The sequence below is a fragment of the Protopterus annectens genome, chromosome 7.part0 (assembly GCF_019279795.1).
Source record: "Protopterus annectens isolate FY-2018-M chromosome 7.part0, PAN1.0, whole genome shotgun sequence".
In the NCBI taxonomy this organism is placed as follows: Eukaryota; Metazoa; Chordata; order Ceratodontiformes; family Protopteridae; genus Protopterus; species Protopterus annectens.
In genome coordinates, this window is record NC_056739.1 from 1,795,705,361 (window position 1) to 1,795,720,746 (window position 15,386).

The following is a 15,386-nucleotide window of genomic DNA, read 5'->3' on the forward strand; positions in this document are numbered from 1 at the left end:
CCTTAGTGTGTGCACCCAGCAAGCATATGGGAGGACGTCCCCTCACTTCTGCAAGGGACATACAGGCATTCCTTCGAAGCATTTCTGCCCCTTCAATCCGTGAGGCACAGAGAACAGTATGCAGTGTGGCCCTGAGTGCGTACAACCCTTTTCCTCCAGAAGAAGTGAGCAGGCACTGCACCTTCAACTTCCCCATCCTTGCTTGGCTCCTTCATTGTTAGGAAAACTAGTCGAACCATGGTTACCTGGGATGCAGTTAAGAATCTTTCCCCTGCCTTGCAGGGCCATGCTACCCAACACAGATTTTTAAGTTAATTATTTCTGAAATGTTCCATCTACTGCATTTTGGTGCTCCACCAGTATCATCACAGCTGTGGCACTGTGCAGAATTCCGCCTGTAGGCTGGCATGTCCATCACTGTTCAAGATAACGGACAGACTTGCGGATCCACTAGTCCACCCTGGACTTAAATCTGTTTTTGAAAACAGAACACTGGGAGCCATCCACACAGGAGTTTGGAGATGACTCACACTACATCAAACCATACATGTTCATGATTGTAGCACCCCCTCCAATCCAGAAGCCCGCAGTATGTATGGAACACGGTACTGCAAGTAGTCTGGTTTATCTCCAGGTACTCAATACAGTACGTAATCTCACACACAGGTGGAGCATTTGCCTTTCTGAGAACCTCATTCTGTTCAGTGAACATTTTTCATTTCAGCACTAATCCAGCTGTGGTCATCCCATGCTACAGAACTATTTATTACATTGTTATCTGGAGTTATCACAATATATGCCAAGCATTAAACACTTTATTAGGAAACTTTGCTCATTCTATTTATTTTTTATTATGTATATTTGAATATAAATCCATTTAATTAATTACTGATTTATTTCTGAGTGTCTGACTGAGTGATTGCCTGACTGACTGTGCTGCAATCTGTGTCACTTTGTTTTGAGATCTGTTGCAGACTACAGAAAACATGCCTATCCACTGCAAGCCATTCATATGCCCCAATTATATCATCAAAATGAAGGCTTTCTGACTCCAAATCAGGAAGCACCTGGCAGCCGCACGGCATACAGAAAATATAAAAATATTTTTATTAAACTTAGTAAATACAGATCACGTGTAGAAACTAAAGTAAGCACCACAGATTTTATAGTCAGAAATCCTAGTTTACATGATGGGAGCACAGCTACTGCCACAAGAAACTGTAAGAAAAAGCAACAGTCAGAAAACACAGAGCTGATTATGAACTCAAAATGTCCACCGATACGAAAACTATTTTCAAATTTTTATTTAACTACATTAGAAAGATAAAAAACATTCATTTTTTTCAGAACCGATTCACATTATTGCATATTCTGATACCAAAGACGTAGTTAATATCTAAGCCAACAAATCACCATTGTTTCACAATACCACTCATTCTAATTTCAATTAAATATTTAATATCCTAACAGGTGAACTTTAGCATGCATATAATAATCAAAAATACTCCCGATTCCTCCGTCTCTCACTCCATCCCACAACATCTCTATGGAATAAGTCTTAGCAGCCCTTTTTAAAACAAACAGCACCATATTCATGGGCCCCGATGATTCCTCTTATATATTTATTTTTCCTTAGATTTCTCTATATGTTTGGTCTTTAATTTTGGTTTGTAATTAACAGACCGAAATGCACTCTTGGGTTGGAGAAGCACTTTTCTGTCAAGAAAAGTTTTTAGATTTAATACTCTCCTATAAAAAAAATATCTTACCAAAACTAGCACAGTGCAGTCATTTATACCTTGCATCCACTACGTTTCCCAAAAATCTCAGAAGCTAGTCATACAAAACACACGCACTTTAAAACAATTACAATAGTTCCAAGTGTAGGCATGTGTGTTTTTGTGTGTGTGTGTGTGTGTGTGTGTGTGTGTGTGTGTGTGCTGTTTTCATTACAGATGGTCAATACTTACCCCAGATGTGAAGGTGAAATTCTCTTTGCCTCCTAGGAGGATCTCTGAAAGTCACTGTGCAGCAATAAGTACCATCATCTTCTGGCTGAAGTTTTCTTATCACCAGTGACCCGTTGATTTTATTCAGCTGTAACCTAGATGCTAGCCTCTCTTGATAATCAGTTTTAATGCCCTCTGTCTTGGTATATGTTGCAATCTTTTCTGGGTCATACTGGCCAAATATCCACTCAATTTTAACAATGTTACAGGCTTCCTGGTATGGGATACCCATGCTTAAACATAGTGTCTCGTTCACAAATTCTTTAATTTCATGAACCTCTAAAACAGATAAAAAAAGAAAAACATATGAGATATTTAAAGTATGCTTTCCTAAACATTGCTAATATATGAACTATATAAACATTTCAAACATTATTTACAAAAGTAGGAATATTGTTTTGAAGTTTACTGTGAGTAGTGAATACAATCACCTTGCTACCATGTAGTCTTAACTTAATAAAATGATTCTGCATGTTATAAAAATGGATAGGAAGGTTGTTGACTTTGCTTCACACTATACTTCTGCACATTGCAAGGAATATAATCAAATGCAAGTAGTATCTGAAATGACTTTATACATGTATGTGAAACTAACAATTTTTAAGAGCCTTGAACTTCAAACCTGTGAGTTACTGTAATCCACCTGCGAAAAAGTGAAGGCTATGCTCCATATGTTTATATCCCTTCAATGACCACTAATGAAGAGTATGCAAGCTTCCTCCCCAAATCACCAACCCTGTTCATCACTAACCCTGTTCACTGTTACAGCCAAAAAAATTAAATTGTAAATATGTAATCCATTTGTTTTAAAATGTAGGGCTAAAGAAATCACAAATTAATAACAATAAAGATGGGAGAAATAAGATAGCACTGATAAAATTATGATTAATGGCACATTGTTCTGTTCCAAAGAATTTCGTATGTATACATTGTTGTCCATCCCAACTTTAATCACTGAAGTGAAAGGTTGCTCAACAAAATTATCTGCTGAACAGAGAAGTTTTAAAATAATACTTTTGAGATCCAAATTGTGGGCAAGTGTGACAATGTGAAGTTACTGAGTTCATTATTTATTTACTATTTGTTGATCGGGTAAGTAGAGTGGTCTGTTGGCCCTTTTCAGTCAAGACTCAGTTCAAAGAGCAGAAACTACATTGTGGTCTTTCAATCAACAATACTTTTAATCATCTTTTCCAAATTATCACTTAAGACACTGGCACACATACATTAACAGAAAAGAAAAGAAATATATTTTATTTTTATTTATTTATTTTATTTATTTTACATTTGTTAACCGGGCTAGTCCAACTGGATACATGTCCATTTTCAGTGGAGGCCCGAGGAGAAAAGCTCCACTATCTAATGCAAAGTAATAAACATACATTCAAGGTTCATAGGCAGTTTAAAATACAATTAAAACAGGCATTGTTGTCTTTCTTTACAACAATTCTCATTTAGTACAAAGTGAAATAAATTACCAAAATTCCTGCCTTCCCTTAAACCTCACTCCTCCTCCTGAACATTATTTTACATATATTATTTCCACAAATTTTATTTACTTCTACGTAATATGCTCCTTCTCTTTTATCCCCTTCACAATATTCAATACTACTCTGATTTCCATTTTCTACTAATTGCTTTTTTTTTTGACAATTAATAGAATTAAACTTACTAAGGCCTTACTATGTCTAGGCAATTCAGATTCTGGGCCCCAGCTCAAAAGAATCATTTCCTTTGTTACAAATATTTGCTCCCCAATACTTCTGACAGAGTATTTTGTTAGCTAATTACATTCCCAAAAATGTGTTTCCAATTACTTCTCTCTCCCCATCACATCTCCAACATTTGCTATCTATTTTGGAAAAAAACATTCTTCAAGTCTGCTTAAGGTATAAAATACCTAAGCAAACACTTCCAAGCAAAAATCCTAAACCTTCTGGACTTTGTTGCACACTTGGGAGCCACACATATGTGCTCCTATTGCTCACTTGTAAACTGCTTTTCCAGACTTCATTCCGAATCTTTCTTCTTCCCAAATCTTCTGATTTATTTTTATATTTACTATGCAATATTTTATATGCCCTACTAACTAGCTTCTGTTCTAGATTCATCTAAACATTCTACCAGAGCAGGTCTTTCACATAGGTATCTCCTTCTCTTGTTTATAGGTTCATAGGTAGATACTAGGCTATCTGCCCTAGGGCATTTATAAGCCTAGCCAGAGTGTATTTGGCTTCCGCCTCCCTATTAGATTAGCCTACTGTGCCTCTGTAAAGTAGGTCAAAGAAGGTACCCTTTTAAGATTAGTTTACTGTGCCTCTGTCTAGCAGGGACACAGATGAGATTCCAGGGGTAAATTTGCGATTTCCCATCCACGCGTCCAGATTTCACATGAAGAGGGTCATTGAGGGGCTATGTCTAACATGAATTGGGATTCTATTCCAGAGTGAGGGGAACCTCTGGGAAATGAATCTGTCCATCCAGCATGTCCTATTTATTTTTGTGCTGAGGTTTAGGTCCCTGGAGCGTGTAGCTATAAGGGACTTGGATTTTTTGAGGTGGAGCATGTCCATTAATTCTGGGTTTGACATGGCTTTGTACGTCAGGCATGGATCGCCTCTGAGTAGGCGATAAGCAACTGAGCAGAGCTAGAGTTTCTTTAGTCGAGCTGCATAGGACATCTGTTTGTAGCCCATGATCCTCTTGGTGAGGTACTTTTGGGGTCTCTCCAGTTGCTGCAGGTTTCGGGTAAGGTACATCCCAAAAGGGGCATTGTATTCAATTATGAGCCTGATAAGTGACGAGTAGAGGGGCACAATGGCCTCTCTTGATCTAGATGCAAACCCTTTCATGATAAGGTGGGCTATATAGAAGGTCTTTCTAACCACTTTGGCAACGTGATTATCAAAGGAGAGATTACTATCTACGTTGGTCCCCAAATCTCTAATTACTTCTTCCGTACTTAATGGATTACCACCTATGTGGTAATTTGTGGGCACCTTATTTTTCCCAAAGGGGATGACTATGCACTTTTTAGCATTTAGCTTGAAGCCGTGGCTCTGGCACCAAGCATCCGTCTCTGTGAGACCCTTTTGGAGGATAGTTGTGTTAGCTGGAGATTCGATTATGGCCCCCAGTTTGCAGTCATCTGCGAACTTTGTCAGCCATAATCCCCCGATGTTAGCCTGAAACTCAGAGAAGTATATACCGAACAAGAGAGGTCCCAGTACTGAGCCCTGTGGGACGCCACTTGTAACTGGTTTGGATTTGGACATGGCACCTGCAATTCTGACCATGTGGGTTCTATCTCTGAGCCAGCTTGCAACCCATCTTGTGATATAGGGGTTGATATTTAAGCTGGTAAGCTTATTTATGATGCTCGAGTGGGGTATTGTGTCGAAGGCTTTTGCGAGGTCCAGGTAGGCTGTACGGACTACCTTGCCCTCATCTATGGCATAGGAAACTGTTACAAAGAAATCAACTAGGTTTAAGAGGCAAGATCTGCCCTTAACAAAGCCGAATTGGGTAGGGTCCAGTGTCTGGAGGCTCCCAATGTCTTTGTTTATGAGTTCCATGATTATACGCTCCATAGCTTTACAGACCAGACTATTCAGGCATATGGGGCGATAGTTTCCGAGGTCTGTTGTGGCACCACCTTTGTGGAGTGGGACCACTGTAGCTGTACGCCATTCTTTGGGTACATATCCTGTAGTAAGGCTAAGTTTGAACAGTGACTTAATGTGAGGGCTCAGTTCTTCTTGGAGCGCGTGTAAGACACAGCCTGGGACACCGTCCTGTCCCATAGATGCTGTGTTTTTTGCTTTGGAGAGGGCAGCTTTCACCTGTGCATCTGTGATGTCAAGGAGGTTACATTCAGTTAGGATAGGTATTTGCTCCTTTGGGGGGGAAGGGGGGAGAGGTTTGCGCTGAATCTGCTGCTAGGATGTTGGCTATGTCTGTAGGTTCGGTATATTTTGTACCGTTATGCAACAATTCAGAGCATATCTGGGAGTTTCCGCCCATGTTCCTGACATAACTAAAGAAGGCCTTGTGATTATCTTTAGTGTCTAGGGCAATTTTTCTTTCGAAACTGGCCTTTGATGATTTTATGAGGGATTGAAGTTTCTTGCTAATACTGATCAGAGATGCCTTCCCTTTTTGGGATTTTGCTCTGTCATGTAGTAGCTTCCTCCTTCTGTTGTATTGCTTATTTATGGCCGGGGTCCACCAGACTGGCCCCTGTTTTTGGAGGAGTGAGTCTTGGTTTTATTTGGGATAGCACGATCCATGCATTCCTGCAGGTGCTCATAGAATGCATTTGTAAAGGATTCTGCGGATTGGGCTGTATTATCCCCTGGCCCAGGGGCTTTGAAGGATTCCACCTCAGTCTTGAGAAGTGCAAAGTTGGCTTTTGAGAAATTCTTTATAGTGATTTCCTTGGCTGGGGGTGGGGACGGGATATGGATGTCCAGGGAAATTTGTTTATGGCCTTATCTTACCAATGAGGGGTTTACCTCTGGTGTGGAACATAGAGTCCCCCATGTTGGTGATGACCAGGTCCAATATGTTGTTCCCTCTTGTGGGAGTGGTGACCAGTTGTTCCATTGCGTTAGAGTTTATAAATTCAAGGAATCGTTGGGCGAGGGTGTTTGGGCTTGAGTAGTTTTCCCAGTCAATGTTTGGGTAGTTGAAGTCACCCAATAACATAGTGTTTGGAGAGATCTTCATATTCTCCAGTGTTCTCAGGAATGCCAAGTGGCGTTCCTGTAATAGGGAGGGTGTTCTGTAGCAGGCTACAAACTGAAAGGCGGTTTTGCCCGCTGTTAGTTGCACATGAATGGCTTCCGATGCTTCGTGCAGTGCCACTAACCTGGAGGTGTAGGTATCTTTGATGACTATAGATACTCCCCCTCCTTTTGTGCTTCGGTCCGAGTTTTGGGGCCGAAATGCATGGTATGAGTTATAACCTGGTAGTGCTGGGGTGCTCTCAGGAGCCTTGAACCATGTTTCTGTTACTGCACAGACATCGATTTTCTCCATACTGAGGACAGCCTCGAGTGCGTGTATCTTGAGGTTTAGACTTTTGGCATTGAGTAGCATTACATTTAGTTTTTTTATCCTTGGGTTGTCTATGGAGGTGGGTTTGTCCTTTAAGCCTTGCCTAAAAAAGGCACTAATGGAGTGGCAAGAGCCTTGGCCAGTATAAGAAAGCCTAAGGGTGACAGGTGCAAGCCGTCCCTAGCGAAGCAACGTGGCTTGTCGAGCATGTCATCCCAGGCTGACAGACACTGGATCCCCTTTGAATGACACCGACACTTTAGCCAATTGTTGAAACTGATCATTTTGTCTTTATATTGTGGCATCATTCTTGGTGAGGGCAAGATGCTACTCAAGGTCAGGGTCATACCAGCCTGGGCTACATGGTCAGAGAGCTCTTCTATGTCTCTTTTCATGTAGTCCAGGGAGGTACGTCTCAGGTCATTCACACCAGCATGGACAATGACGGAGTCATACTTGTACTTGCTTTGGAGTGACCTGAGTGCTTGCATTATGTGGCGGATCCTGGCACCTGACAGGCAGCTTACAGTGACCTTCTCCTTGTTCAGTCTGGTGAGCGGGATGTCAGTGTGCCGGACAACAGAGTCCCCTATAACAAGTGTATTTGGTGTGTTGTTTGGCCTTAAGGGCTGTGACTGTGAGGCACACTGATTTTGTGAGATATGTGATTCGTGGGTATTGTTGAGGGGTGGCTGTTGCTTGGATATCTGCTTTGGAGGTCTTTGCTGTTTAGGCAGATTTTTATTTTGTTACCAATTCCTGATAGGGAAGGCAGACTCTAAACAGAAGTTCACATGTTCTTGGCCTCTTTCAATTCTGTTACCTTTCCCTCTCTAATTATTTTCTCCCAATACCTTGGTTCCTTTGCCAGTATTCTCCAGTGAATTCCAGACGCCTCTTGCCTATTCTCTGCACACCTACTTTCAGACATCCCTGTTGGCAAAATTTATTTTCTCCATTCCCGTGTTGGCTTATTTCTTGGAAAATTTTCTACAGCTTTATGAATACAATATTCTGTATGCTAGTTGTTATTTTACTCAGGGATCTCCACCCAAAATCCCACTGTCTTCTTATTCCTCACAACAGTGAAGAAATCATTCTATGTTTAACAACTTATAAACAATGGTGTGGCATTTAGGTCCAAGAAAGCCATTGTTCCACTGTATTCAGCATTCAAAAGATCTATTATTAAGTACAATGCCCCTTCTGGTATGTACTTAACCAGGCATATCCAACACCTGGAGCATCCATAGAGGTTCCTCACTAAAAGAATATAGGGAGTAAGTAATATGTCCTCTGCACACCACCTCAAGGCCACAACCCTGTATTCTGTCTCTTACAGGCTGTTGAGGGGAGAACTATGCCTGGCTGACAGACCCTACCCTGAATGACCTCATGAATATCCACAAAACAAGCAGCACCAAAATTACTCTTTCTAAAGACTTAAACCGGGTCTATTATCAGATAGTTGAAGTTCCGTAACTCCGAACACCTAATGGTTGAACCATTATGTTCGAAGTTACAGAACTTCAACTACATAAAAAAAAATTAAAACACAACGATCAAAAAAATAAATTGTTGTAAGCAGGGGGACAAGCCCCCTGCACCACCACACCCACCACTACTTAAATATACCAACTCCGAGATTGCACCACATTGAAGTGAATGGAAACCTCCGCTTATGGAGATTTCCATTCAAACGCTCTAACTTTTACAAATTCGAACGTATGGTCTCGACCATATGTGGTTCGAACTTGTAAAAGATCGACTAAGTGATAGGAACCCACTAAAAACTTGCCTGTGATCTAAACACAGAGACTGCTGCTGGAGAGTCTGATATGTATCCTAGAGATTACCCCTTCTCAGGAAAAGGCTCCCATCCATGTGAAGCAGTGTTCTTCACTAACCCAATTCAAGTGAACTTGGACTAGTGGATGGAGAACAGGAAATTCATCCCTAGTTTGGCACCTATGTCTCTGATGGACATAGGCAGACTCCAAATGGTTCATCTCCCAGGCTCATGCTCATAAACATTTCATCTCACAAGCCCCTGCTTACATTTATCAAGGGTATCAGAACTTCTCAGAGACTTGCGATGCATAGCTAGACTTAAAAAAGCCCTTCTGGTCATTAGTATAGTATGAACCTGCTGAACTCCTCTCCTGCTTTATCATCATTCCTTTCCATTTTGAATTATAACATTCTCTTGAATTATGTACGTGAACCTTAATTGTGCTGCTCTAAAATATCCCTTCAAATAAGGCAATCGTAAACAACCTTGTTCTGTTGGGAGAATTGCCTTATCCCATTTAACTCTTGCCGTCTTCCCCTACTAGATACACTTCTTCAACTTTATTACTTATTGTCCATAACTTCTCCTGTGGCTGATAAAAATATGCCTTAACCTGTATATAAAATTAAAGGATCTAAAAACATTTCCATACATATGGCTCTACTTTACATAATCGACAGCCCAAATGTTCGACTTTCATATGGCCGAGACCACATGATCGAACATTTGAAATATCGACCATGTAAACTAAACACCATAACACACAAAAAAACCCCACTAACTCTGTGTAGCAGGTGGGCATGCCCCCTTGCACCCCCCCCCCCGCTACTTAAATATAACAACTCCGAGATCGCACTACATTGCGGTAATGGGAAATTTTCCCATTCCGCACTGTATGGAGATCTCCATTCAGATCGGTCGAGCTTTTAAAAGTTTGATCATATGGTCTCGGCCATATGAAAGTTGAAATTTTAAAAGTTCGACCATCTGAAGGGGGGCTATATATATATATATATATATATATATATATATATATATATATATATATAAGGTAGGTACTAGGCTATCGGCCCAAGGGCCTACGTAAGCCCAGCCAACAAGATTCCCTGGCTTACGCCACCCAAGAAAGTTATTTTCCTTTGCCACTGTCGAGTAGAGATACAGAAGTGATCCCCGGGGTGTAGTTCCTATTTCCCATCCACTCATCAAGATTTTTCTTGAAGAGTACTAATGAAGAACCTTGCTTGACATAGATGGGTAGACTGTTCCAGAATATGGGAAGTCTCTGGGACAGGAATCTATCCCTCCAGCATGTCCTATTTATTGTGGTGACAAGGTTTAGGTCCCTAGAGCATGTAGCTCGGAGGGATTGGGATTTCTTTAGGGGTAGCATTCCAACAGCTCTGGGTTTGACATAGCTTTCTTTGTATGTTAGGTAGAGATCACCTCGGAATAGGCGATATACTACGGAGTAAAGCTGGAGTTTTTTGAGATGGTCAGTGTAGGGCATTTGTTTGAGGCCAGTAATCCTCTTTGTGTGGTACTTCTGTGGCCTTTCCAGCTGCTGCAGATGTCTTGTGAGGTACATTCCAAAAGGGGCATTATACTCTATAATGGGTCTAATGAGTGTCATGTAGAGGGGAACAATGACCTCTTTTTTCCTGGATGAGAACCCTTTTATGATGAGGTGTTCCATGTAGAAGGACTTCCTGACTACTGTGGCGATGTGACTATCAAAGGAGAGACTACTGTCTACCTGGGTCCCAAGGTTTCTTATCACATATTCGGTGTTAAGTAGATTGCTGCCTATGTGGTAGTTCATGGGTACAGAGTTTTTACCAAAGGGGATGACACTGCACTTTTTGGCATTGAGCTTGAAGCCATGGCTCTGACACCAGGCATCTGTCTCAGCGAGGCCCTTCTGTAGGATGGCCACATCATTTGGGGACTTGACTATGGCTCCTAGTTTGCAGTCATCTGCGAACTTCATTAGCCAGAGGCCTTCTGTGTTAGGCTGTACTTCAGAGAAGTAGATACCAAACAGGAGACGTCCCAGGACGGAACCCTGTGGTACTCCACTTGTCACTGCTTTGAGGTCAGATTTGCGGTCTGCATCTTTTACAGTGTGGGTTCTGTCAGTGAGCCAGTTGGCAACCCATCTTTTGACGTAGGGATTTATACCTAGTTTAGTGACTTTAGCTATAATTCCAGAATGGGGGATGGTGTTGAAAGCCTTGGTGAGGTCAAGATAGGCTGTGTGAACCACCTTACCCTCATCTACGGCTTTGGTGACTGCCTCAAAGAAGTCGATCAGATTCAGGAGGCATGATCTGCCTTTCACAAACCCAAACTGGGTGGGATCCAGAGTTTGGAGGTTACCACTGTCTTTGTTTATGAGTTCCATGATGATACATTCCATGGCCTTACAAACCAGGCTCGTCAGGCTAATAGGGCGATAGTTCCCGGTATCAGTGGTGGCTCCCCCTTTGTGGAGTGGGATAACTGTTGCTGTGCGCCATTCAGTGGGCACAAAGCCTGATGTGAGGCTATTATTGAACATGGTGCTTAAGTGGGGAGCCAGTTCGTTCTTAAGTTCGTGTAAAACGCAGCCTGGGATGTTGTCCAGTCCCATGGATGCTGTGTTTTTGGCTTTAGAGAGTGCAGCTACACACACACACACACACACACACACACACACACACACACACACACACACACACACACACACATTCACTTTACATGCTCAGTGTTTTAAAACGTCAAAATTCATATGGCCAGGACCATATAACTGACGTTTTAAAATAATGAACCTGTAAAGCAAACACAAAAGCAACACAAAAAACTTTCTAGGACATTTTTTGCATGGGGCTAAGCCCCCTGTACAGCCCCTCCCCACTGTTTAAATATATCAACTCCGAGATTGTACTATAGCGAGGAAAAGGGAAAATGACCTGTTCTGCACTGTATAGAGATCTCTGCCTTACAGGTTCGATGTTTTAAAATGTCGATTATGTAGTCTCGGCCATATGAATTTCAACATTTTAAAACACTGAGCATGTAAAAAAAAATATATATATATATATATATATATATATATATAAATATATATATATATATATATATCATATGATCATAGGAAGTTACTAGGCTATTGGCTCTGAGGCCCTTACAAGCCTAGCCAAGAATTTAGCCCATGTTCCAACAAGTCAGCGCCATATGCCACTGTCCAGCAGGGACATAGGTGGAATCCCAGGGGTGTATTTTCTGTTCCCCATCCAGTTATCCAGGTTGTGCTTACAAAGGATTAATGAGGTACTCTGCTTTATGTGGAGAGGGAGTCTATTCCACAAAAGGGGGAGTCTCTGGGACACAAATCTGTCCCACCAGCAAGTTCTATTGATGTCACAGACCAAGTTAAGGTCACACATGCGGGTTATTTGAGTGAAGCTTAACTTGCGGATATGCAGCAGTCCCATCGAGGTGGGGTCTGAGATTACTTTGTATGCCAAACAGAGGTCACCTCTAAGGAGTCTGTATGAGACTGAGTGGAGAGACACTATAATCCCTAATAATTTGCTATGAAAAGTGACTTCAGTGGTTGTATTACTGAGAGAGGATTTTAAATTTTATTTTTTCATGAGAGAGGGATTTAGGGAGAAAAAGAAGTATTTTTTTGGGGGGGGAATTGAATGAATTGTGAGTTATAAAGTCATGTGTTAGTGTCTGTTAAATTTTTTGGAAGATGTGCCAAGTTGCCTATATATGGGTGTGGAGTCATCTGCATATTGTATTTAGGGAGCCTTGTGTAGAGATTATTGGTGAGAATGTTAAAGAGAAGAGGTGTGAGGATAGAGCGGTGACTGGGAGGTATGGAGAGGGGGTGGAGTGCCATTTTACTGACTGGTATCTATTGGACAGGTAGCTTTTGAACCACAAAAGGGTGGGCTGAGACAGACCTATTGAGGACATATGAAGTAGACCTTTGCTGTGACAAGCTGTATTCAAGGCTATAGACAAGTCAAGAAATATAAATGTATATATCCATAAGCAATAGCTCCCAGTTTCTCACTTTTTGTATTATATTTTTAGGTTCATAGGTGTGTACTAGGCTAATGGCCCTGGCGCCTTTACAAGCCTAGCCCATAGGATTACCCTGGCATCCCCGACCTTAGTTCCCAGTGCCTCTATCGAGTACAGTCACTGGAGTAGTCTCTGGGGTGAATTTTCTATTTCCCATCCACTCATCAAGATTTCTCTTGAAGAGGGCCAGTGAGGTGCTCTGCTTGACATGTATGGGAAGTCTATTCCAGAGCATGGGCAGTCTCTGGGTTATGAACCTGTCCATCCAGCATGTTCTGATTGTGGTAATGAGGGTGAGGTCTCTGGAGTGTGTGGTGGGAAGAGATTGGGATTTCTTTAGATGTAACATTTCTAACAGAGCTGGGTCAGACATGGCTTTGTAAATCAAGCAGAGGTCACCTCTAAGTAGGTGATACGAGACAGAGAATAGTTGGGAGTTTTTTGAGTCTGTCTATATAGGACAAGTGTTTAAGGCCTAGGATCCTCTTTGTGAGGTACTTTTGTGGCCTCCAGTTGTTGCAGGTGTCTAGTGAGGCACATGCCAAATGGAGTATTGTACTCGATGATTGGCCTAATGAGGGAAGAGTAGAGGGAGACAATAACCTCTTTCTTCCTGGATGCAAAACCCTTAGTAATGAGATGTGCCACATAGAAGGGCTTTCTGACCACAGTGGCAATGTGGTGGTCAAAAGAGAGGTTGCTGTCAACATGTGTTCCCAGATCTCTTATAACACCTTCTCTGTTCAGTGGACTACCATCGATGTGGTAATTCAAGGGAACCAGGTTTTTCCCAAGGGGGATGACGACACATTTTCGGGCACTGAGCTTAAGGCCATGGTTTTGACACCGGTCGTTGGGCTCAGTGAGGCCGTTCTGTAGGATGTCAACATCACTTGGGGAGTTAATAATAGCTCCCAACTTGCAATCATCTGCGAACTTTGTCAGCCAGAGTCCCTTTGTGTTGGCCTGGACTTCAAAGAAGTAGATATCAAACAGGAGAGGACCCAGGACTGAACCCTGTGGGACTCCACTCATGACTGGTCGGCAGTCTGACTTGGAGTCAGCTACTTTCACACTGTGGGTTTTATCTGTGAGCCAGTTTGCAATCCACCTATTGTTATAGGGGTTGATGCCTAGCTTAGTGAGTTTTTCTATGATTCCTGAGTGGGGAATGGTACCAAAGGCCTTGGCCAGATCAAGGTAGGCTGTATGAGCCACCCTGCCTTCATCCTCAGCTCTGGTGATCGACTCAAAGAAGTTGACCAAGTTGAGCAGGCATGATCTACCCTTCACAAAACCAAACTGTGTAGGAGCCAGGGTTTGGAGACTCCCTATACCCTTGTTTATTAGGTCCATGATGATGATGATGCGTTCCATAGCTTTGCATATCAGACTCCTCAGGCTAATGGGGCAATAGTTCCCAGGGTGTGTAGTCGCTCCTCCTTTGTGGAGAGGGATGACTGCAGCAGTGCACCATTTGGTAGGGACAAAGCCTGAGGTTTAGTTTCTTCCCTCATATCCTTAGCTGCCATAACAGAAGTCTTTTCAATACATACTCCTAAATACTTCCATCTTATTGTTGTTGTTGTTGTGTCTTTCGGCTTTTCCCGGTTAGGGATCGCCACAGTGGAACTCCGGTCCGCTAATGATTGGCAGTAGATTTTTATGTGCCCAGTTGCCAGCCCTGACGCACAACCTTCAACGAAGGTACGCCTATACATGCATGGCTCCAGACAGAAGACGCTCTAGCTGAGAATAGAACGGGACAACGTCTTACTGTCAGGCGACAGCGCTACCTCAGCACCACCACCGCATCTTATTGTGTCCCTATAAATATAGGTACTTCTGAACCAACTTATGTGTGATTACATCATTTACAGCTATAGCATTTGTTTTAGCTTCATTAATTTTACATCTTGAAAAGACTTGAAACTGTCTCGAAATGGTCGACAACAGTGAAATGTCCATTTCCTGGATTTATCAAATACCAACTACTATCATTTGTAAATAAAGCCAAATTTTCTTGATTACCATACCAAACATATCCCAGAATTTCTGAGTCCCTTATTTTCTATGCCAATGACTCTAAATATAAAGCAAATAACAAAGGGGAAAGAGGAGACCTTGCATGAATCCTATGTTCAAACGTAACTTATTGGAGAAGGAAACCTCCCAATTTAATTCTTGCCTATGCTCCTTCATATACTTTCCTTGTTGTTGTATCTTTTGGCTTTTCCCGGTTAGGGGTCGCCACAGCGGAACTCCGGTCCGCTAATGATTGGCAGTAAATTTTTACATACTGAGTTGCCAGCCCTGACGCACAACCTTCAATGAAGGTACGCCCATTCACGCTTTAGCTGAGAATTGAACAGGACGTCTTAATGTGAGGCGACAACGCTACCGCAGCACCACCACCGCAGTTATTGTAAGATGGATTTCTTCCATTG

The 15,386-nt window shown here is 42.1% G+C and overlaps 1 protein-coding gene across 1 annotated transcript in view; it reads right to left on the minus strand.

Annotated features, from left to right (window-relative positions):
- LOC122807241 overlaps positions 1-15,386 on the minus strand; it is a 1,134,459-nt gene that overhangs the window by 17,857 nt on the left and 1,101,216 nt on the right. Inside the window, exon 11 of the mRNA XM_044078325.1 lies at positions 1,971-2,288. Within this exon, the coding sequence (XP_043934260.1) occupies positions 1,971-2,288 (318 nt within the window). The remainder of the gene's footprint in view (positions 1-1,970; positions 2,289-15,386) is intronic.